The following is a 25,219-nucleotide window of genomic DNA, read 5'->3' as shown; positions in this document are numbered from 1 at the left end:
ACACTTACATAAAATCTCCATCCAGTCAAGAAAAAAAAAATTAATGCATAAAGTAAATGTGTCTAAGTCAGTAATTCACACATATATAAACAATGACTGTGTTAGATGCTAGAGATACAAAGGAGATTAAGATACAGTTTTTTTTTCTCTCACAGAACTGAGAGCCTAATCCCCAAACTTCAAGTGGAAATGTTTAAAGTGGCCAGGCAAGGGAAAAAGGTGCGGTGCACACCCCATTCACTCAACACAAATATACTGAATGTCAGGGGCTGTCTAGTGGCTGGGCCATGAGAACAAAGAGCCTGTTCTCATGGCACTAACATGCCAATGGGGAAAACAAAATAGAACACATCACGTGATGACGTCCAGCATATAAAGACAAATCAAACACAGCAGGAACATAGACGGTCTCTCTGAGGAGGGACACTGGGGCTGAGACCTGACTGGTGGCGATCTGGAGGAAGAAAGCAGGAATGTCCTTGGCATGATGAGGAACCAGGAGGCTGAAGTGGCCAGAGTACAGGAAGGAGGGGGAGGAGACCGGAGCTGAGACCAGAGCGGTACAGAGGCCAGGTCTCCTTGCAGAAGTCTGGATTTTATCCTCAGTGTAACAATAAGCGCCTACAGTGTTTTGAGCAAGGAAGTAACATGATCTAACACATTTAAAAGGTCAAATCTGGCTGCTGTATGAAGAAGAGACTGCATGAGCCCAAGAGTGAAGCATGAAGGCCCTGCAGTTGTCCAGAGAGGAGGGGACAGCCACTGTGGTCCAGGATGACTGCAAGGGAGGGTGGTGAGAAGTGGCTCTTTTCTGAATATTATTGGAAGCTAGAGACATCATGCTGATGGATTGATTTTGGAGTGTAAGAGAAAGAAGAGAGGCATCAAGATGACTTAACTCTAAGATTTTGGCCCGAGAAACTGGATACGTAGTCATGACATGCAAGAGTAGGTTGGAAGTGGGGAAGGGTAGTTGGGTAGGGATTCAAGAGTATTGTTTTAGACATTTAAACTTGAGATGTCTTATCTAGATGGAGATGTCAAGTAGGCAGATAGATATACATGGTTATTGCTTTATATTAAAAAGTTACTGATTTGGGGGTACTGATCTTAAACCCAGGCATTTTGGTGAGTTAATTCTAACAGTCTATAGATTCTCTTAGATTTTCCCCTGCCATTATATGTGTTGCTAAAATGATCACTATCTTGAATTGTCTCTGTAGACAGATCACCTGCAAGTAACAACAATTCTGTTTCTTCCTTTTAAATCCTTAGACCTTGTTTTCCTTTTTCGTGCCTTATGTGGGCTAAGACCTCCCATAAAATGTTCCAAAGAAGTGGTGTCCAGCCAATTGTTATCGTGACACTTACAGGATGCTCACAGAATATGAGATAGAGGGGACAATACATAACAGATAATTCTCTCATAAATAAATGCATATTTTCAAAACAACAGCAGATCTATATCTAAGGACCAATTTAATATTTGAGTGGGTACAACACAAATTGTCATAGGGATAATCTTATCTTAACAAAACCCAAAATTCAATAACATAGCTATCACATACCTACAGCTGATTGAAATGGCTGCTACTGTTTATTTAGAATGGCCATGACACTCCTTAGTGCTTTATTAACAGAAAGCAAATGTCTACAAATCCATAATGTTGAAAAATAAACTGGGGAAGAAGCAATATGAAAAACGGTGCCCTTTGTCAATTTCAAAGAAACCGAATCTTAGACATTATAGAAGTAATAACATGATTTTATGCTTTCGGCAGTGATTGTATTTTTTCTGAAACTCAATACAATATTTTATTTTCACTAAAACATTAACTGTTTATTTGGGGAGAAGGAGATGAATAAGGGCTATTCTGACTTCAAGCGCGGGAACAACTGGAGAGATACATGACATCTGTGTTGCCTGGTGAACTGTTAGGTCGAAATTAGGCACACAAGACCTTCCCAAGGAAGCACACAAAACATTCTTGGAGCCTTGGGAATTTGTTTAAACTGTGAAATTTAAAATATTTTTCTAGGGGCAATTACTACCTAAACAAAAGGTTCTCTTCGGCCCAGTATTTCATAACGAATGATTTGTGGTCTACCTACATCTTAATCATCTAGGATGCTTGCAGAAATGCAGATTCCAGGGCCCCGCGCCTCTCGATTCTGATTCCTTACATCTAGTATGGAGCCCAGAAACAGGCACTTTTATGTCCACTCTCACACTTGGGAACTACTCTTTTGTAGCTTGATCCACAGTAAGTGTTGCAAGCAGAAATAAGAGGGGAATAAAACCACTTTAACAAGTAAAACCTTTTAAAAAGTCACCAACAGTTTAAAATGGTCCCCTGTATGACTTTTATTAGAGACAGCTATATAGTGACTTAAGAGAAAAGATACAGATTACTCCTATATCAATATTTTCCAATAAATCCATTTTAGCTTAAATTTTCATTTCCCTAAGGACTAATGATGTTGAACATCTTTTCATTTGTTTACTGCCCAATCAGATATCTTCTTTTGCAAAGTGTCTGTTCAAAGTATTTTAACTGGGATGTCTTAATTTTGAGTTTAAGAGTTCTTTATATATTCTAGATACATGTCCTTTGTCAAATGTATGTACTGTATCTTCTCCCTGTCCCTCCTTTTCCTATTATCAATGATGTCTTTTGGGGAGTGACATCATCAAGATGGTGACATAGGTCATTCTTGACTTCAGTCCCCCTCACAAGAAGACCACCCAACAACGACCCATAGATGAGATACCATTGTGAAAATCCCAAAATACAGGGGTGAGGCTCAAGAACATCCTTGGACCACAGAGAGCAGGAAAGAAGAAGAAGAAGAAAAAAACTGTATTAGAAAGGTAAGAGAAATGGCTATACTCTGGTCATATCACCTCTCTACCAGGCTGGTACAGCGCTGCACTGAGAGGGCCCCCTAGCGCCTACAGTTTCTCAGATGGGAAAGAGAGAGCCCACGGTGGACATCTAGCTCCCCCAGTGTTGTGGAGAGATAAGTGGACATCTAGAGTTATGAGGCCCAAAGAACCCCACACAGGTTGAACTTGAAAAGGCCTACAATGAGACACATTATGATTAAACTGTCAAAAGTCAAAGGCAAAGAGAGAATTCTGGAAGTAGCAAAAGTGACACATCACATACAAGGAACACCCCACTCCCCACCCCATAAGAATACATTAGTCCCCCCTCAACTGTGGTTTCACTTTCTGTAGTTTCAGTTACATGCGGTCAACCATGGTCTGAAAATATTAAATGAAAAATTCCTGAAATAAAAAATACATGTTTTAAACTGCACACCCTTCTGAGCAACATGATGAAACCTCCTGCTCTGCCCTGCCCGAGACATGAATCATCCCTTTGTCTACTGTACCCTTGCTGTATATGTGATCCACTGTCAGTATAGGAAAAAAACAGAGTATATATAGTGTTTGGTACTATCAGTAACAGTGTAGTGTTTGGAATGTATGCCCCGCAGATAAGAAGGAGGTACCGTACAGGTGGATTGCTCAACAGAAATTTTGTAGGCAAAGAGAGAGTGGGATGACATTCAAACTACTGAAAGAAAATAACTGTCAAACAACAATACTATACCCAGCAACGCTGTCATTCAGAAATCAAGGAGAGAGAAAGACTTCACTGAACAATCAAAAGTTGAGGGGGTTCATCATAGCCACTTCCGACGGCTGACGGGTTTAGTCTGACAACTGGTGTTGAAACCATTCACAGTTATTATAATATTTGATATGGCTGGGTTTAAGTCTACCATCAAAATTACTACAGTCTTCAAGATCTATGCAAAGTAGTACTGTTTTTTGCATATATGTCACTTCATGTATGGCTAAAAGCTCCAGAGCTAGAAAATTAATCTAAGTATAAACCCAAATGGAATCTTAAAAAACAACTTAAGAACATTCCTTTTAACTTTTTCACAAAATTTATAACAGATATTAGACAAACTGCAATTGTGAGCAGACTTTATCTGCCATTAAGGTATTAGCAAGTTCTGGCTCTAACTATAATCTTCTAGATGCTTATGGTTAACTGTAGGCAACCAAAATGGTTGTACTTAATAAAAAGCAAACTATACAGTCAATTAAAGAACCTCAACCACCTTAATTTGAAAAGTACTCCGTAGCCCAGTATTTTTGGCTTATATCCTAGAGATACCAGGAAACTTAAAGATCAGAAGACTCTGGTTCTTCTTGTGGACACTGTGTATACACATACACACACAGATACACACATGTATCCTTCTTACCTAACTGTATACACCAACATTTCCAGCTCTTATAACAACATAATATAATAACAACACTGCTCCCAATATCAAACCTTTGCACTAGCTGTTCCTCTGTCTGAAATGCTCTGCCCTAAGATTTTCACCAGGTAAGCTGAAACATCATTTCAGAGAGGCCTTCGTTATGGTCAAATCTAAAGAAGCAATGGAGTCTTGTCTATCCCAGACCTTTCTCTAACTGATACTTTGTTCATTTATTTGGTGGCTTGTTGTCTATTTTCCCCATTAGCACACAGGTTTTACCAGGGCAGGAGTCTTGACTATCTGGCCCAGCCAGCACTGTGGTAGTTTTAAAATGTGTTCACAAATTCTCTGATCTGCCTCTCTTCAAGAGGTGGGGGCTTAATTCTGCTCTCCTTGGGGGTAACTTCCTATGAATAATATATGGTAGAAGTGACTGTGTGACCCAATTACAAAAGACACTGTGGCTTCCTCCTTGTGCTCTCTCTTGGATCTCCTGCTCTAGGGTCTCCAGCTGCTGTGACACAGGAACATTCAAGCAGTCCTACGGAGAGTTCCACACGGCAAAGAACTAAGGTCTCCTGCCAACAGCCAGTAAGGAACTGAGGCCTTCTGCTAATAGTATGTGAGTGAGCCATCTTGGAGAGGACCCACCGGGACCAGGCCTTCAGATGACTGCAGCTTCGGTTGATGTCTTGGCTGAAATCTCACGAGAGACCCTGAGCCACAACTACTTAGTAGAGCTGTTCCTAAATTTCTCACTCACGGAAGCAGAAAAATAATAAATGTCTGCTGTTTTAAGCTTCTAGGTTTGGAAGTAATTTATTACATAGCAATAGATAACAAACACAATGACTGAATCACTAATTCTTAGAACAATGCCTGGTGTATGTAAAGATTCCAGTAAATATTTGCTGAATGACTGAACAAATAAATTAACCAACACCCACAACTTATGTAACATTTTAATGTTTGCAAACTACTGTTACCCAAATAAGTCTCTCATTTGGTCCTTACAGCAACCTTATATAATGCATAGCCTTATATCACATATAAGATACATCAGGCCGAGAAATGATCTTCCCCAGTCTGCAAATGAAAGTCATGCTCAGAGCAGTTAAATAGTTTTTCTCCAGGCTACACATCTGGTGAACACAGAACTCAGGTCTCTTTAATTCCTAATCTCCCACCATAGGGCTCCACAACCCTAGGAAAAGACATTCATAAAAGGTGGCCTCACGTCCCAAAATATTAAATCATTACTGGTACTCATTATAACATTTTGGTGTTCAACTAAAATAAACACTGATGGAACACTATGTGCACATTATCCACCATTATATTATGTAGCTGGCATCTTTTTAAACAAAATATTATCATGTAATTGATAACTGTATTAACACAAATTAGAAAGGGTGAACCAGAAGGTAGGAGAGAAACATAAAAAAGAGTATCTTGGAAAATTCTTTCATAGTTTTACTTCCCATGATCCTGAGGTCGTGAAAGCAGCAGCTCTTCTCTTTGCGGAATGTGCTGGAAGCCCTTGGGGCTGAAGCAGATAGTAACCTTTGTGGTGGAGACGGAGCAAATGGTAGCCAGAGACTAGCTTCACCACCACTAGTTACAGAATCATTTTGTAACTAAGCTTTTCATGATATAAATTTCCCTGGAGCAGGTTAAGCTTCACTTACAGAATGAGAGTTTTCACTCAGGAGATCATGTATAGGCAATACAAGAAAGGATGGGGCTGAATCTCTTGCCTTACTAGAAGAGTCACAGGGCAGCAAATGGACTATACAACTGGGGAGTACAAGAAGTCAGAAATTGGCGCAGAGATGACTACAGGAGTTCAAAACCACAAAGCGTCCATCTCAGCAATCTCTAATGCTCAGCAGAAACGGGGGTACCCCCAAGGAGAAGCTGGTAGAGGCAGCCAGTAGTGGAGATCAGGAGCCGCAGTCAGAGGCTAACTTCACCTCAGCTGTGCCTTAGGCCTTGTGGACTGTTTTGATGATGAAAGTGAGACACCATGTGAGGCACACCCATGTGTCTCAGGTACCTGATCCCCTACAACTAAGCCCTGAGGCTTCTATCATTGGATTATAATATACTCTTCAAGTGAGCCACCTTCTTTCAGAAAGCAGATTGCCTTTGTCATTTCATCAACACATATGCTTTATAACCTCATCAGAAGCTGTGTCTCTACTGTCCTTCAAGACGTCTCAAGGCAGGGAGTGTACCCACAGCCCCAGCACAGAGCAGACTGTGCAGACTCTCACCTCTCTTCCCTACCATGTAAGCTCCATCACGACTACTTTCCTTCATGTGCCTCCACTGGCTCCCCTATGCCTCTTTCAAAGCATTTCCCCTCTAATTCTTAACTAACTCTATATCGCTCTTCTGGCTAAAGAGAGAAAACACAGCGAACACTGAAGGATTCCATACTTGATATAAGAATATCAAAGGGAATGCAACACGGGGCTGGTGATCAGAAGATAATGAATTCTACCTGAAACCCTGCCAGTCTAACCTTGTTAGCACATCCCTTGGTTCTAAGAATCTCAGAGTCCTCATGTGTCAAACAAGGGGGGTCAACAAGACAACCAGTTAGGGTCTCCTGTAATTAGAATCATCTCTCCTTATACGGTAACTTCCTCTGCCAGGGGCCTGCAGGTAGACCCTTGATGACAACTGAGGGCAGCACTGCTCAGCCCATAAAAAGCAGGGAGGACCATGGGAGAGGTCACTGGGAGCTATAAAGCCGAAACTCTTCCAAAGCAAGGGGAGTTTCAGCTACAAGTAAACCCCTTTGCATGTGATGCGGAAGGAATGCTACACAATGCACGACATGCAAATTCAGATTTAAACTTGGTCTTCCATACACAATACTTGAAATACATGATATAATGTGATTTACTATTTGTTTTCCCTCCTCACCAAAAAAAGTATGGGGAAAACGGAGAGCGGGAATCCCCCAGAAAGACCTAAAAGTATGTCAGTATCTTACTAAATACATAAAATTTTATATATTAAAAATATATATATATACCTATTACTGCCTTACCTTTTCTGTTGGTATGAACTGAGTCCAAGTGTTGTCTCAGTCTGTGAAGGAAGAAAACAATGGTGAAAACATGGAAACCAAATCTTTATACTACAGACATACAGAATATCCAACATATTTTATTACAGTTTCAACTTTGACCTTATACTTACTTTCAGGTTAAACCTGATCCCTATGAAATGATTTGTCACACCATATAATTCAAATGAGAGAATAATTTGGATTAAATTTTAAACACACATGGAAGTAATGCAAAGTAATAGGATTGATTTTTAGAAGCTTGTCAAACCAATACATCCTATGAGAAGAGTCCTCTTTCCAATTACTGTGTGAGGCTACCCGTGTCTCTACTGTTCACTCCTTCCCAACTGTGTGCAGGTGCTGGTCTATTATGGTTCCTGCCACCATGGAGCTTGAGGTACGGGGCGGGGTAGGGGTAGGCGGAGTCAGTTATTTTAAAACGAAATAAATATGTGTTTATACATTGAATAAAAGGACTTTGGAAAAATTGGAAAGATGTTATGAAAGAGAATAAATAGGTGACATGCTTAAATATGTCATGAGGGAAGCCCTGTCTGAAGAGATAACATTTATACTGAAACCTAAAGGATAAAGAAGAGCTGTGTTTGGACGTGGGATTTTGTGGTGGTGGAGAAAACAGCACGTGCAAAGGTCCTAGTACAGGAAAGAGCCTGGATGCTCAAGAAACAGATGGCAGGTCTATGTGGCTGGAGTTTAGAGAGAAGAGGGAGAGAAGCAGAAATGAGGTTGGAGGTGAGGCAGCGCCCTATTGTGTCGTGCCCTGGTAAGAAGCCATGCTAAGAAGTCTGGATTGTGTTGTACTCTAAATGTAGTACAAGGGGACTGAAGTTGCAGGGGAGAAACAGAGACACAGACGTGGTCTAGACGATTTAAGTGTTAAAGACATTATTTTGGCTGTAGTGTAGGATACGGATTAGAAGATCAGCAATCACACTTCTAGGTTTATACCCCAAAGAACTGAATGCAGAGAGCAGGGACTCAACAGTTATTTAGATATCCATGTTCATAGCAGCATTATTCACAATTGCAAAGCCTGGAAGCTATGCAAGCACCTACTGATGAATAAATGAAGAAACAAAATGTGGTGTATACATACAAAAAAATATTATTCAGCCTTGAAAAGGAAGGAAATTCTGACATATGCTACAACATGGATGAACCTTGAAAACTAAGCCTACACTTAGACTAAATGAAACAAGCCAGTCACAAAAGGACAAAAACTATATGATTCCATTTACATGAGGTACTTAGAGTCGACAAATTCACAGAGACAGACAGTAGAATGCTGGTTGCCAGGGGCTGCAGTAGGGGGAATGGGGAATTGTTGTTTAATGGGCACACAGTTTCGGTTTGGGATGAAAATAAAAGGTCTGGAGCTAGATGGTGGTGATGCAGAAACAAATGCGAATGTACTTAATGCCACTGAAATGTACACTTAAAAATGGTTAAAATTGTTATTTTATGTTATGCATATTTTACTACAATAGAAAAAAAAGCTACAGCAATCAAGACAGTGTGGCACCAGTATAAAGACAGACAACACAGATCAACAGAACTGGAGAAAACTCAGAAACGAACTCACGTTTATAGTCACCTTGATTTTCAACAAAGGCATCAATGTAATTCAGTAGAGAAACATGTATCTTTTCAACAGATGGTGCTGGAACAACTGAACAAAGCTTGGGGGAAAATGAACCCTTACCCTTGTATCACACCAGGCACTCAAATTAATTTTGGATAAATCATAGTTCTAAGCATAAAAACTAAAATTATAAAGTTTCAACAAAAAAATAGATATTTGCAACATTCAAACAGACAAAGATTTCATGAACAGGACAAAAAAAACACTAGTCATAAAAGAAGAAACTGATGGATTGGACTTCATCAAACTTTTAAAAATACGCTCACCAAAAGACATTGCTATGAAAATGAAAAGGCAAACCACATACTGAGAGAAAATATTTGCAAATCACCTATTTGATGAAGGACTTGTATCTTGAACATATGAAGAACTTATGAATCTGAATAATAAGAAAACCACCCAATTTTAAAAAATGAGCAATTCTACAAATGTCCGTTAAGAACATGAGAAGATGCTCAGCACCAGTTATCAAGGGAGAGCAAATTTAAACTCCAACAATACACTACAGCCTACAATAATGTCCAAAATGGAAAAGACTGACCATACTGAGGGCTGGCAAGGATGTGCAGTAACTGGAACTTTCATACACTGCTGGTGGGAATGTAAAACAGAATCACCATTTTAGAAGAAGCTTGGCAATTTCTTACAAGTTAAACTTAAAACACCCACCATATGACCACTCTGAGATATTTGCCCAAGGGAAACAAAAGCATAAGTCCATACAAAGACTTATACATGAATGTTTATGGCAGCTTTATTTGTTACTGGAACCACCGAAATTTCCATCAACAGATGAAGTGACATATGAATTGTGGTATGGGATAGAACAGTAGAATATTACTCAGCAATAAAAAGAGAGTAAACTCAAAGACTAGGAACCTTTCTTTTTCTCTATTAAATATTTCTTTATTATTTTAGAAAAAATATTTTTAAAAGAACAGAAAATAACATTTGAATGGGGAAAAAGAAATAAACTACTGATACATGCAACAACATTGATAACTCTTAAAATAATCACGCTGAGTCAAATTCCCAAAAAGTACGTTCTATACGATTCCATTTATATAAAATGATTTCAAGTATAAACTGATGGTGTCAGAAAGCAAATCAGCGTTGCCTAGAGATGGAGAGGAGGGTAGAGGGATTACCCAGGGTCACAAGTAAACTTTTGGGGGCCACGGATACATATATCTATTATCTTGATTGCAGGAATACTTTCACAGGTGTATAATATGTCGAACAATCATACACTTTAAACATGCACAGTTTACTGTGTGTCACTTTTACTTCAATAGAAAGTACAACCTAAGAATTCTAGGACATGCCAAACTGTGGTCCCCATCTGGAGCTGACAGAAAGGAGACTCAGGAAGTGTAGCACCCATGTATACTTTCTGGAGGGGAAAAAAATATCATCATGAAGACAATCTGGGCAAGATGATTACTCATGAAGAATTGCAAATGAGGAAGCTGTCTTGTGAAAGATAAGCAGATACAGTAAAGGAACTGTGGAAATAAGGTTAGAAAAACAGAAAGTAAATGTTGTTTTTGAAGTATAAGCCACAAAATAGAAAAGTCATTTAACTATAATAAGAATAAAAATCTCAGCGCAACACTAAATATTGAGAGAAAAGGAAAGATCACAATAGACACTACTTTGTTTCTGAAGTAATTTGAGAAATGAAGGTTTAAACATATCTTAAATACGTATCCGAAACTTAAGCCCCGAAACTGAGAGAAAACAAAAAGGAAGGCATAAAAATTAGATGGAATAGATTAAACACGTATATAGCATGATTATCTCATTTAGAGATAAACTCGTCTATTAAGAAAGACAAAAGGATCATGTTGAAAAAACAAAGCCCAACTATAGACTGTAAATACCTAACACAAAAGGATTCAAATACGTTGAAAGCCGAAGAATGAGCAAAAATAAACAAGGTAAACGCCTCCTCGCACCCCATCCCCCAGAAAAGAAGAGAAAAATCAAGCAAAAAAAGGGTTACATTAGTAACAATGAAAAGATCTGCTATTTACGTAAGTATTTTATAACTGAACAGCAAAAAGAAAGAAAAAGAAAGAAACTGGGGAAAAGAATACTGTGATTGAAATATAAGCAAAGAACAGGAGGCAAATCACTTAAAGAAAAATAAATGGCCAGTAATCATATGAAAAAAGATGGTCAGCTCACCAAACTATGAAGTAATCCCTAGAAGAGACTGAGATTTCCTAGTTCACCATCTGATTAGTGGAAACCTTTGAACTTTATGCTCAGAGATAAGGGTCTGTCAGGAGTACTCAGGGCCCTAGAAAATGTCTGTGCCATGTATTTCTGTATCTTCTACCAAATATAAGACATGCCTACAATATTTCAAAGTAAACTTCACTGAATCGCAGATACTTAAAGTTGGTAACGCTTGACATACTGCAAATGATCTTTTCACTGTGCATCTACAAAGATAAGCACAATTCCCACCCACAATTCAGACTCCATTCTTCTGTTGCATTTAAGGGCCCCAGTCTCAGCCTAGCTCACTGCTAGGCTCCACATTCCAGACCAGTCTGAGCACAGTCTCTCTCAGAGAGCACCCCAAAGGGATATAAAGGAGGAAAATGAACTATTCTTCCACTCAAATGGAAAAGACTGCGAAAATAAGTATGTGGTATATTCCCAAACAGTATTAAATTCTCTTATCATAAAAATAATATATAAGTTTATCCCTATAACCTAGTGGTTCCAATTGGGGGCAATTTTGTCCTCCGGGGCATTTGGCAATGTCTAGAGACATTTTTGATGGTTGCAACTGAAAGGGCTACTGGCATCTAGAGGGTAGAGGCCAGGGATGCTGCTAAACACCGTACAACACTTAAAACAGTCTTCTTTCCTCATCTCCCAGCAAGGAATTACCTGGTCCAAAATATAAATATTGCCAAGACTGAAAACCCTACTGTAACCTGAATTTTATAAAGACATATCAATAATTTAATTTTCATTTGTAATAACATCTCCTTACATTATAATTCAAAGTGCATTAACGGCCACAACTGTCTCTATCTCTAGTGGTCCTTGCAATTCTCAATACACTGGAGACACTCAAATTATATTTACCCGTCCAGGATCAAACAGTATATGTCAGAATTCAAATCTTGTGCTCTTATGTGTAATTATTACACACTTATTATGACATATCCTTTTTTCTTTTTTTTTTTTTTGTTTTGTGGCTTGCGGGATCTTAGTTCCCCAACCAGGGGTTGAACCCATGCCCTCAGGAGTGAAAGTGTGGAGCCCTAACCACTGAACCGCCAGGGAATTCCTGACATACCCTTGATAAGACTGTATATGCCTAAAACTGACTTCTTTTAGCTTACACAAGCTGAAGTTGGCCACTCATTTCCTTTTATGTATATTTTACATTATTTTCTTAGTGGTTACCCTGGAGATTATAATTTATATCTTAAATCTACAACAAACTTGTTTGAATTCCTACCAGCTCAGCTTCAATAGTATACTTAATTCCGACATTTTGCTATTTGTTTTCTATATGCCTTATACTGTTTTACTCCCTCATTTCCTGTAGTCCTGTCATCTTTTGGTTTAGTTGATTTTTTGGTAGTGAAATGTTTAAATTCATTTTGTGTATTTCCTATATTATTTTCTTTGTGGTTACCATGGGGATTAATCTAACATCCTAAAGTTATAACACCCTAATTTGAATTTTTATCAGATTTAACCCAATCACACTCAATGTGTACTTCTTTACAGCTCCACCCCTACTTCTTTTGGTTGTTAATGTCACAGAATTTCTTCTTTTTGTATCCCAAAACAAACTAAGAATTATTTTAAGTACATTAATCTTTAAATTATATAGAAAACAAAATGTGGAGTTACAAACCAAAGTGACAATAATCCTTGCTTTTAGACTATTTTTTTTAAATGTATTAGTCTCAAATCTTGTAAAAAACAAAAAGTGGAGTTTCAAACCATTGTTACAATAATACCGACTTTTAAACTGCCCATGTATTTACTTTTACTGTGATCTTTATTTCTTCATATGGCTTTACCTTGTTGTCTAGTGGTCTCTCATTTTTACCTGCAGGACTCCCTTCAGCATTTCTTGCAAGGCAGGTCTAATGGTAATGAGATTCCTCAGCTTTTGTTTATCTGGGAATGTCTTAATTTCTCCCTCACTTTTGAAGAACAGTTTTGCCAGTTATAGGATTCTTGGTTGATAGTTTTTTCCTTCTAATACTTTGAATATATGGGTCCACTGCCTTCTGGTCTCCAAAGTTTGTGATGAGAAATCTCTTAATAACTTATCGAGGATCCTTTTTATGTGATGAGTCCCGTTGCTCTTGTTGCTTTCAAGATTTTCTTTGCCTTTTTAAGGTCTGATTTAACATGTCCCAGTATGAGTCTCTGAGTTCATCTTACTTGGAGTTCATTGAGCTTCTTGGATGCTTATATTCATGTCTTTCATTAATTTGTGACATTTTCAGGCATTATTTCTTCAAGTATTCTCTCTGTCTCTTTCTCTTTTTACCTTTCAGGACTCCCACAATGCATATGTTGGTTCACTTGATGGTCTTAGGCTCTACTGACTTTTCTTTAATCTTTCTGTTCCTCAGCATAGAGAATTTTTCACTTAAGTTACTGTATTTTCAGCTCAATTTTCTTTTTAATTTCTTTTTTCCCCAGCTTCACTGAGGTATAGTTGGAAAATAAAAATTGTTTATATTTAAGGTGTACAATGTGATGTTTTGATATACATACACATTGTGAAATGATCACCTCATATACTCTTTTTTTTGGTGAGAGCAATTAACTACTATCTTAGCAAATTTCAAGTATATAATACAGTATCATACCTACAGTCATGTTGTACACTAAATCTCTAGAAGTTACTCATCTTGCAAAACTGAAATACTGTACAAAAACTGAAATGAAAAATTCATTAGAACGATTCAAAGGCAGATTTGAGCAGGCAAAAGAAAGAATCATCAAACTTGAAGACAAGACAATGGAAATTCTCGAGTCTGAGGAACAAAAAGATGAAAGATTAAAGAAAAGTCAGTACTCCTCTTATCAGCAAAATCTGACTGCTCTCAGTTTGTGCCCTTCTAGGGGTACTTCTGCTTCTTTGATGGATTCTGAATTTCTCTTCAAAGTATTTTGGTACCAACATTTACTTTTATGTCAGTGTTTCTGTACAAGAATGAGAGCTAGGGCTGCCTACTCTGCCATCTTGATGATGTCACCCTCTTTTGGTTTTCTTTTTAGGTTTTCTATCTTTTTATTGATATTTCCATTTTATTCATACATTGTTTTCTTGATTTTCTTCACATCTTCCTTTAGTTCTTTGGGCATCCTTAAAATGACTGTTTTAAAGCAGATCTACTTCAAATTTGTATAGTAGATCTGCCATCGGGTCTTTTTCAGAGATAGTTTCTGTTGATTAATTTTTTCATTTGAATGAGCCATACTTTGTTTCTTTTTGTACACTGTGATTTTTTGTTTAAAACTGGATATTTGAATTTAATAATGGAGTAACTCTGGGTGTCAGATTCTCCTCCTTTTCCAGAGTTTGCTATCTGTTTGCTTCTGTTTATTGTTTTTGGTTTTATGATGTAGGCTATGTCTGTGCCAAAGATAAGCCTGAGGTGTACACTTAAGGTCTTCTCAGGTGTTTTATGAACCTGGGCCTTTCCCTGAACATTCAAAGTGATTTTCTAATTTCCCCCATATATGCAGTGGCTTTTGAAGGTTGTCAGCCCTTTAAATCTTCTGGTTCACTTCAGGGTGAGGAACTTTTAACAATGGGGGAGTTGCAACAATAATGGCCGCCTGCCTCTCTGTCTAAACCTCTGTGATCAAAAGCAGCAATCAGGGCATGGATCCCCAATACCTGGAGGACAGAAGGCTTTTTTGCCCACAGGCTTCTGCAAGCTGTGTGCAAGCTGCTTGATGAACATGCACAGCTGCTTGCCGCAGGGCCGGGGGTGAGGGTGGGTAACTGCTTCTAGGCTGAGAGCTGAAATGGACCATATTTTACTTCAATTTACCTCAAGCCTTCCGCTTGAAGCTATAAGCATTCAAAAGACTCCAGAGTCCCAAAATAGTTATACTATTTTTGTTATTGGTGTGAAGTCAAAGTTTTATTTCTCCCATATAGATATTCACTTGTCCTAGCACCCTTTATTGACTGTTCCCCAATATTTTCTTTCCCCAATATTCTTCAGCGACACTTTATTCATAAATCAAGTATCCATATATGTGTGAGTCTGGCTAGACTCTGTTGCCTTTTCTGATCTATAGAAGTGGTATAATTCATACGGCTCAACATAAACATAGAAATGCAGTTGCTTTTTATGTATCAACTGTTATCCTGCAAACTTGCTAAATTGCTTACTGAATCTAGTAACTTATCTGTAGATGCTTTGGATGACCTCCATAAACTATCATAATCTGCGGTGCATAACATTTTTTTCTTCCTTTTCAATCCTTTTAGTTTTTAATTCTTTTTCTTGTCTTTATTTATTTTTAAATTTTATTTATTTTTACAAGTTATTTATTTATTTATTTATGGCTGCATTGGGTCTTCGTTGCTGTGTGCGGGCTCCCTCCAGCTGCCGTGAGCGGGGCCCACTCTTTGTTGCGATGCACGGGCTTCTCATTGCGGTGGCTTCTCTTGTTGCAGAGCACAGGCTCTAGGTGCGCGAGTTTCAGTAGCTGTTCTTGTCTTACTTTATTGGCTACAACTAGCATGATGTTGAATATAAGTGGTATTTAGTGGGCATCTTTGATCCATTCTTCATCTCAGAGATAAAACTTTCAGCATTTCACTGTTAAGTATGTTGTTTACCATAGTTTTTTCCACATTCCTCCTCCTTAACAGATATCCTTTATTATATGTGCCAGCTGGGGTTCTCAGCAAGCTCCTGAGGCAGAATCCTCAGTGTCTGCTCACCTTAAGAACTGACTCAGCTTCCTATGTTCTATATACCAAATCTCAGTAGCCTTGCCAAGCAGGAATTACAATGGTCAAAACACCAACTAAAGAAAACATGGGCTAAGAGGATTGCTACGATTTCTAATCATATCCTAACATTACTAGTGATAACGCATGGAACGCACTGGCAAGAAATGCACATGCGTCATACTGTGGAAAGAGCTCTGGAACCAGGAAGCCGGGTACTTACTGGATGCTGGATTCTTACTCTAGCAACTGAATATTCTATGAGCCTCATTTTCCTTTTCTTTAAAAATAAAATAGGAAATCAAGTCCAAACTTTCTAGCAAATTTTTAATGTTTTTACAATTTTTACTGACTTATCATCAATTAGTTTTTAGGACTTAAAAAATCACCATGAGCCAAGCCACATGACTGTAACATAAATTCCACAATCTGGGAACGAATGCTCTCAAGCAAAATTCTAATTTTAAATAATGTAAAACAAGGCTGTTGCTTTGACTCTCTCCCTGCTTTAGCTTTAATTTAATTTGGAGAAACCCAATATATATTCTGCCACAGAAATGCTACATGAACCTACTTCTCTTCTAATCACAAGAAACCAGGAGCTGTTTAAGAAATAGCTGAACTTATTGGCAAATTATCGCCAGAAAGAATGACATTATGTCAAAATCAAAACAGTTGTTCCCAGGCAACATTCTTCAACATTAAAATGAATGATTTTTATAAATTTCTATTCAGAGGGGTCTTATGTTCTGTTACTTGCAGATATATAATCCACTATATATAGCATCTCAACATTAGGCATTCTGCAGGAGGCTTAGTGAGGTTTCACTGTGGCTGAGGTAACCAGTGGTAATACCTGCCCTTAACACTCCAGTCTAAAATTACCTTAGCTATAGAACTCTGAGGCCTCCCCCAAGCACTGGTCCAAGCATTTCAGCAGATCCAAAGAGGGTGAGCAAATGACATCCCAGCTGACGAGCTCTTCCACACCCAAGTCCTTTTAGATGTGAATTGACAGCCTCCCCCAGCAAAAACACATGTCAAGCTTCAGAGTTTTCAAAATGGATTATCAACTTGCAACCTAGATGTCTAGTTCCTGAAGGATATAATAAATCCTTTTTCAATCAGTACAGGATAACTACACTCAGAGAATTTTTTAGAAATTCAGTCCTGAGTTGCCTGCTCTCTAGATCCTGCAAATCACCAAAAGGGAGATGTTTAAAACAGTGATTTCTATAGGTTCTCCAAGTTCTCATCTTGCAACAGATTAAAGAACTAGAGCAAGAGACTAAGATCATTTTCTAGCAAGGTGGCTTTACAAAACTAGAGATCATTATATATCTTCAGTTGTTATTCACTTTTAAAATATAAAAAGCCATACGAAGACTTTCTGCAAGCACCATGCAGCCACTGCCTGCTGTGTTTCTCAACATCTCTTATATAAAAGTAGAATAGTAAGTTTATTTAAAAATTTAGAAACAGGGAAAAAGTTTTCATCCGAAACATTTATTTGCTTCATTGTCAGAGAAAAAGAACCTTACAATCCATCACTTTTTTCCTTGCTTACTTTGTTTGGCTTAGTGTCTGAAACCTAAATTTATGCTAAAACACAAATCTTATTCCAAGTCCCTAGCAGAATTATTTCTCTATTGCCTTGATCTAACTTTAATTTTCACTTTCCTGCCTTTATTATAAGCTACAGGAGAACTATTTAAGTCATGTATTTAGTTATAAGTAAGTAAACAAATACATCATAGGCAGCATCATGTAACAAAGAGACTAACAATCACACCTGGAGTGAGAAGACCAGAATTCTAATACCCATGCCATTACTGCAAAGTCATGGGATCGTGGGCAACTTTCTTAATCTAAACCTTGGTTTCCCCTGAATATAACATGAATAAAAAAATTATCAGCCATGCTATCAAATAACATGGTATTTAAAAACACTTGTTATTATTACAAAGGTGGTGAGTACTGTAAGACAAGCATAGAATATGAAAAAAGTTTGGAAGGAGAAAATCAGCCACAAAAATCAGGGTTGGTTAAGATGGCTTTTACTGTCTCTTTCAGCTCTGAAATTCTAGAACTGCTTTTTAGCTAAGAAGACTAAAATAGGCTTCACGGTGCTACGTGAGCTATGTCTGAAAGGCAGAATAGGATTTTTATCAGATTACACTTTCTAATTTTATGTATAATATATATAAAGACACGGCTTAGAATGGCTAGTGGAAGGATGATATAGATGTAAAGCTGCAGAACTTATATCCTCTGGAGAAGTTCTCTTCCAGATAAATATTTTTCGGTCCAACATCCAAATTCAGCGTTTCACTCACTGGCTCCATACTAATAGAGCTTACCACCAATTCCACTGCTCCTGATCTAACTCTCCCCACCTAACCTCTCAACATCCCCCAGAAATATTTTATTTAAAAGGTAATCCATACAGCTATGGAGGTTTTTACTATTACCAATGACTCTACTGCCCTGTCTGCATATGAAGCTCATAAAATATATTTCATATGAACCAGTTACGTTTTAAAAGAAAAATAATAATCAGATGTTATTCAAGGCTTGACACTGAGATAATTCTTCAAGCTTAAAATAAAATTACCTGTAGAAGTCCTCCATCATCAAAACGCAGTACTTCTATTATGCTCTCCGACTGAATAAATGCTGTGAAGGAAGCAAAACATATTATCACTTAACGGGAACATAAATTTCATTTAAATAAAATCTTTTAAAGTTAATTACTACAACTTAATATTTTGAAAATATACTGCTTGATGGTGATGGTTGAAGAGAAAAATCTGACTAGTTCTTCAGGATTTTAGTAACTATGAAACCAAAACAATACAACCCAATTAGAAAGTATTTTTAACAACCTACAGGCTATTTAAGCCACTCACAAAATATTTACTCCTGCTATACTGCCAGAAAGCACAAAACAGTAAAATTCAACTAGATGCAGCTGATTATTTTCACTGAGAGATTAACTGAAAATAACATAAACACACAGGAAACATCACTAGAGGATTTTATTTCCCCCCAAAATGGTAAGCTGAAGTTCTATATCATTTGCTCATTTGTAGTGATGACAGGACCTGGGATCAATGGTCAAAACTGACTTGGTGGGGGAGTGGGCAAGGAGAATGGCAAAAGATTATTCCATTCCAAGAAACTGAGTACAATGCAAAGACAGGGTATTTAAAAAGCTAACGTACGTTTACCATACAATCCAGCAATTGTGCTCCTAAATATTTACCGAACTGATTTGGAAATTTATGTCCACACAAAAATCTGCAAGCATTTCCTTATAACAGCTTTTTTTCATAATCATCAAAAACTGGACACAATCAAGATGTCCTTCAATAGCTGAATAAAGAGACAAATGTAGATTAACCATACAGTGGAATATTAGTGATAAAAAGTAAAAGAAAGGGCTACATGCTCTATGATTTCAAGTATACGCCATTCTGGAAAAGGCAATACTGTAGAGATGGTAAAAAGATCAGTGGTTGCTAGGGGTTTGGAGAAAGAAAGGAAGGGTGGAATAAGCAAAGCATAGGGAATTTTTCAAAGCAGTGAAACTCTTCTGTATGATACTGTAATGGTAGATGCAATTAACACTATGCATTTGTCAAAAACAGAACTTCACAGCACAAAGTGTGAACCTACTGTATGCAATTAAAAAAATCATTTAGGAGATCAGGAATCCCAAGATAGATTACAGAATATGACAAAACAATTTAAATACATAGCAAAGGTATGAAACCATCTCCCTGAAGTAGGGTGGAGTGGGGAAAGGTGCTGACCTAAGTAATTTGGAAATGAGTGGAATCTGTAAGACTAAAGGCAACAGAAACTGTACATAAGCACTATCTCTAGTTAATAAAGTTATTTTCCACAGGGGTTTGGGTTAACCATCCTGACGCTGCTATACATGTACACTGGAATTGAACAATATATGGATGGTGGATGGTGGATGGTGAGAGATTTCTCACTGTCAGAATAAGAGTTTACACAAAAGCAAGGGAAGGAGGCTAGAACAATCTACGTGGTAATGGATTAGAGTTGGCAACATCAGTACAAATTCATGTTGAGCTTAATACAGATACAGATGGTTGCATATAGAAATATTTACAGATGTGCATATACACAGGTTAGTATACACACATGTATTACAACCCAGTAGCAAAAAGCACATCTAGCACCTAGATCTTGGGTTCTACTACCATTCCCCAATAAAAGGAACTGGGGCTTCTTGGAGAAATGGCTGAATCTAGGACTGGGGCAGGAAATACACAAGATGAAATGGGAGCAACTTGTGCCAGAAAGTGCTTTAAAAAAAAAGTCTTACATTGATGGGAATGTGTCAAACAGATGTAAGAGTTAACAGTAAGTGTTCCCAAATGGCCAAAGTTGGAACAACTTGAGCAATAAAATAAGTCAAGCAGTACTGGATTAAAACCCAAAGTATCAAATAAATATCTGTGAGTCCATACTGGTATAAAGAAATGAATGAATAAATAAACAATGGGGGAGAAGAGACAAAACTTTCAGGCAGAAGAATTCTAAACAATTTATACAGAAACTCTTCTACTTAGAAGGTGGAACATTATAACTCCCCATTCCTTAAGCATGGGATGCATATAGTGACTCCTAAAGAAAACAGTATGGAAAAGAGGAAAAAAGGAGTAATTTTACAATGGAGAAACCTGACAAACGTTACCTCAGTCAGATGATCAAGGTCGATATCCACAGGGAAAAGTCATGTGGACGGTATCCTTGATACATCATAACAAAAATGGCATTTTATCTCTGTGGTCTTCCTCCCCAGATCACATAACTCCAGACTCATCATGAGAAAAACATCAGACAAATCCCAGCTGAGGGACGTTATACAAGACACCTGACCAGTACACTCCTGAAAACTGTCAAGGTCATCAAGAACCAGAAAAGTTTGAGAAACTGTCACAGACCAGAGGCGCCTAAGGAGACATGACTACTAAATGTAATATGCTATTTTGGATGGGATTCTAAAAAAGAAAAAGGAAATCAGGTAAAAACTAAGGAAACCTGAATAAAATATGAACTGTACTTAATATACTAATACTGGTTCATTAATTGCAAAAAAAAAAGTACCATATTAAGTGAGATGTTAATAATTGGGCAAACTGGGAGGGGGGTATAATGGCAACTCTGTACTATATTTAGAATTTTTATATAAATCTGAAACTGTTCTAAAATGAAAAGCTTATTTTTTAAAACCCATGAAACAATGGTGCTTCACTTGGCTTAACATGACCCTCACTGGCTCCTTCCTGTTGGTCTTTGGGTAGAGTCCATGAAGAAGCCTACTGTCTAAGCCCATGTACCTGGCTTTTTCAGTATGACCAAAGCTGAAAGTCACGCGGCAGATGAGATGCCAGCGAATTAGATCACTTCACCTACTAGGATGGTGTCTTTCCTGCCTGCTGAGCATCGATTTCCTCTTATTCTCTTAATCACACCCTGACTTTATTTTGGGAAAGCCCTGTCCTCTAGTTCTTGTGTTTCTCTTCAACCACAGCTCCAACTTGCTCTACCCTGCTCATTCCCCACCAGTTCTTCGTATATACAGAACATTCAGTAACACTGAGTGCGTGAATGAAATACCACCTTTCTGCTCAGGTATAAGTACTGGTATTTGCACACACTGATACAAACGAACTCTTTCTGGTTACCTCTAGTCTTAGCTTGTAGCTGCATTTCAAAAGTGAGATCAGAGCTAATGGCTCCAACGGAATTACTGACATAGAGTACATGTGGAGTACACAAAAATGTCTCCAAATAAAGTGATAAACCATTAAGAAAAAAGGACTGTGAATGTAAAAGGCTCTGTCTGCCCAGCTCACCCATCCCACTTCTCATCCCCTCCCCCACCCTTTTAACATAAAGTGAAATTTTAGATGATCCAGAAAACCTTTTTGGTATACTCCTGTTGAATATAGATTTACTGACGTAAGAACACAATGAACAAGAATTAACTGAATAGTCAGATGCTCACAATGTACAAAAAGTCTAGCTCCCAGTTAGACGCTTTCCATCTAGTTAGCAGAGAAAACAGACCCAAAAAAGTAACAGAAATGTGCTATATTTGGTGCCTGCTAATAGAGTTATGACATAATGACCATCACATAAGTTCCCATCATCAAGCTAGATCAGACCTTTATCTAACTGATGAGAACTTTACTAAAGAAAGAAAAGCAGTAATATAATTTGGGTGTATTGTATTTTTAATTAGGAGCTTTTAACAAAAACATGAATTACCTTAGTTGAAAAAAATTAAGAGCGGCAGCTATTTTATAAAGTTCTGAAAGGGAAATATTGTGTTATACATCAACAGCTTTCCTTAAAATATGTAGAAATGAATAGGATTCAACTCTGGCATAAAACAAATTAGGGTATTTTGCTTTAAATGATCAATCATAGTAACTTCAAATTATATGCCTAGAAAAACAGAATATGTACTTAATCATTTAATGTGTTAACAGTTATTAAGCTATACGTTACAAAAAGTAACCAAAGCAAGTCAAGTTCACACATCTCCATATCTCTAGATTTGAAACCACAACTGACAGCTACTTCCTCTTCCAAGAATTTTTATCCCTTATTTTACACTCTAAAGGAATCCCAAACTGTCTCAATGTTCCGCAGTTAAAGCAGCAATCTGATGTATCAGAAATAAGAATACCATCTAATAATTATCAATTACTGTATTATTAAACTTCAAACTAATCCTATGACTAGACTTTATGGATTCCGTTTGAAGATAAGCAGGCACAGGGAGGTTAGGCTCGAAGTCACTCAGCAAGAAAGTGGCTAGAGAGGGGCCATAAATTTCAGCAATGGGACCCCAGAACCTATGCTTCTAAACCCATCACTATTTACTTTCAAAGTAACGTGACACTAATGCTCACAACCAACAGTACCTTCAAGCAACCTAATTTTAAAAATCAGCCATGTATTTCCAATAACAAGGGAGGAAAGGAGGACATATAAACACAAGAGGTTTTAGTTCTGGCTTTTACGATTCTATTGGCATTTACTCTGTGAAGCTGGGCTCGGTAAGATCTACTTTAAGCGCCTCTTATTCACCCACATCACCATGATGTCTGAGAGTAACAAAGACATTTATTTTCAGCGGAAGAATCTCAGTGTGTCAGTTATTTATCACTTACTTTCAAAACAGAAGATCAGAAATTGAGTTTACTTCCCTATCTCACTTAAATGACATTTAAATATCATTTAAAAGAATGACATTTATAAGACAAAAATATCTTCACTTTAAGGGCAAATCTTTCTCTACTATAATTAGGGTTTTTTTTTTTCTTTCTTTTAGGTTAGAGATTCTTTTTTCTGAACACTGCAAATGATGACTAGATACAATGCTTGTTTTCAGACATCTTTTATAATAATTCATGAAAACAATGAATGTTGTAAATAGCTAGTAGGAATACATGTCATTTGGGCGTGTGTATGGGGGCGCAGGGGGGTGTACCAGGCATCAGGATCCTAGGCTGTCACCATCAAGTCTTTACTTTCTGGCCTTCAGTCTCCTCACATGAGGGGAGGACGCTGGACTAGTGAAATCCATGATTTTTTAAAAATCCAAGAGAAGAAGAAAGGGGCACACAGGCAGGACTTGAAAGGACTCCCAAATCCTGTGTCAAAGAGCCACCCTGCCTGGAACGCTGTTCTCATGGTTGTTGCCCTTCAAGTCTCAGCCTCAACAGTACCCTCAGAGGGGACCCCCAGTGACTGCTCCAAGCCACTCCCTGTCCCCTCTAACCATGCCCCATTTTAACTCTTATCACAACCTGTAAATAGTTTCTGGTTTGCCTGTCATCTAGCACACAGTCTGGAAAATGGAAGAAAAGAAATATTGGTTAAAATAATGGCATTACTGGGCTTCCCTAGTGGCGCAGTGGTTGAGAGTCCGCCTGCCAATGCAGGGGACACGGGTTCGTGCCCCGGTCCGGGAAGATCCCACATGCCGCGGAGCGGCTGGGCCCGTGAGCCATGGCCGCTGAGCCTGCACGTCCAGAGCCTGTGCTCCGCAGTGGGAGAGGCCACAGCAGTGAGAGGCCCGCGTACAGAAAAAAAAAAAAATGGCATTACTATCTCAGAATTAATTATTGTTAATGATATTAATGTCTCTTTTATAGTTACACTTGTTCAGGATCTTATTTCAACAAAAGGCTCAGTAACAAATATTTTTAAACATTCTGGACTAGGTTTGTATGGGTCCCTTCTATCCATAAAGATACTTTATGACTGGACCCTTGTCTCTTTCCTCATTAATTTTCTTATCTGAAAGAAGTAATATACACCTACTTTGTTATCTTCTTCCCACATTAAAAGTGCAAAGGAATTTATAAGTCAAATTCCAATTTTATCAACACCACTCAGTATTACCAACTTCCTAAAGAAAGGCTGTGTCCATGTCGCTTACTAAAACTCAAAATACAGTTTTACGCGACTCAGATGTGTTGGACATACACCACACATCTAAAATGGTGAGTTACAAATGTTTTTCAAAATTAATGTTATAGCTTATGATAAAATACCATAATTTTTATTTTATCCTAAAGTGCTTAATTTATATAAAAAGATCAGCAAACTTGTTACAAAATGAATGGCTGAGAACCACCAATTACTCTAAACAAGCAAGAGAAAAATCACTAATACACTGAAGCTCACCCTACTGTGCTCCTTCATCCCTAGCACAAGCCAAGGTCCGTGGGAGCACCAGAGGCACCACACAAAACTAGCAGACCAAGGACTTCCCTGAAGGTCCAGGGGTTAAGTATCTGCACTTCCACTGCAGGGGGCGCGGGTTCAATCCCTGGTCCTGGTCGGGGGAACTAAGATCCCGCATGCCACGCAATGTGGCCAAAACAAACAAACAAACAAAACAAGCAGACCAAAACACCACCACCAGGGCTCTGAAAATTAGGCTGGTTACTGGAACCATAGCCCACAACAGGACCTGTATGATAAACTGTCTATCAACAGATGAATGGAGCAATAAAATGTGGTGTATAAATACAGCAGAATATTATTCAGCCATAAAAAGGAATGAAGTTCTGACACATGCTACAACATGCATGGACCTTGAAAACACTATGTTGAGTGAAATAAGTCAGACATCAAAGGGCTAATATTG

At 38.0% G+C, this 25,219-nt stretch overlaps 1 protein-coding gene across 3 annotated transcripts in view; it reads right to left on the bottom strand.

The window, feature by feature from the left end:
* The window catches only part of TMEM131 (transmembrane protein 131), a 192,575-nt gene that overhangs the window by 120,988 nt on the left and 46,368 nt on the right, over nt 1-25,219 (bottom strand). For all 3 annotated transcript variants that reach the window (XM_030838893.2, XM_030838891.2, XM_030838892.2), the window contains exons 2-3: nt 18,623-18,684; nt 7,352-7,392 (exon numbers count right to left, since the gene is read on the bottom strand). In XM_030838893.2, coding sequence (XP_030694753.2) covers nt 7,352-7,392; nt 18,623-18,684 — 103 coding nt within the window. The remainder of the gene's footprint in view (nt 1-7,351; nt 7,393-18,622; nt 18,685-25,219) is intronic.

This window comes from Globicephala melas, chromosome 12 (genome assembly GCF_963455315.2).
Source record: "Globicephala melas chromosome 12, mGloMel1.2, whole genome shotgun sequence".
In the NCBI taxonomy this organism is placed as follows: domain Eukaryota; kingdom Metazoa; phylum Chordata; class Mammalia; order Artiodactyla; family Delphinidae; genus Globicephala; species Globicephala melas.
The sequence above is the reverse complement of the archived record's forward strand: the minus strand, read 5'-3'. Positions and strand labels throughout refer to the sequence as shown.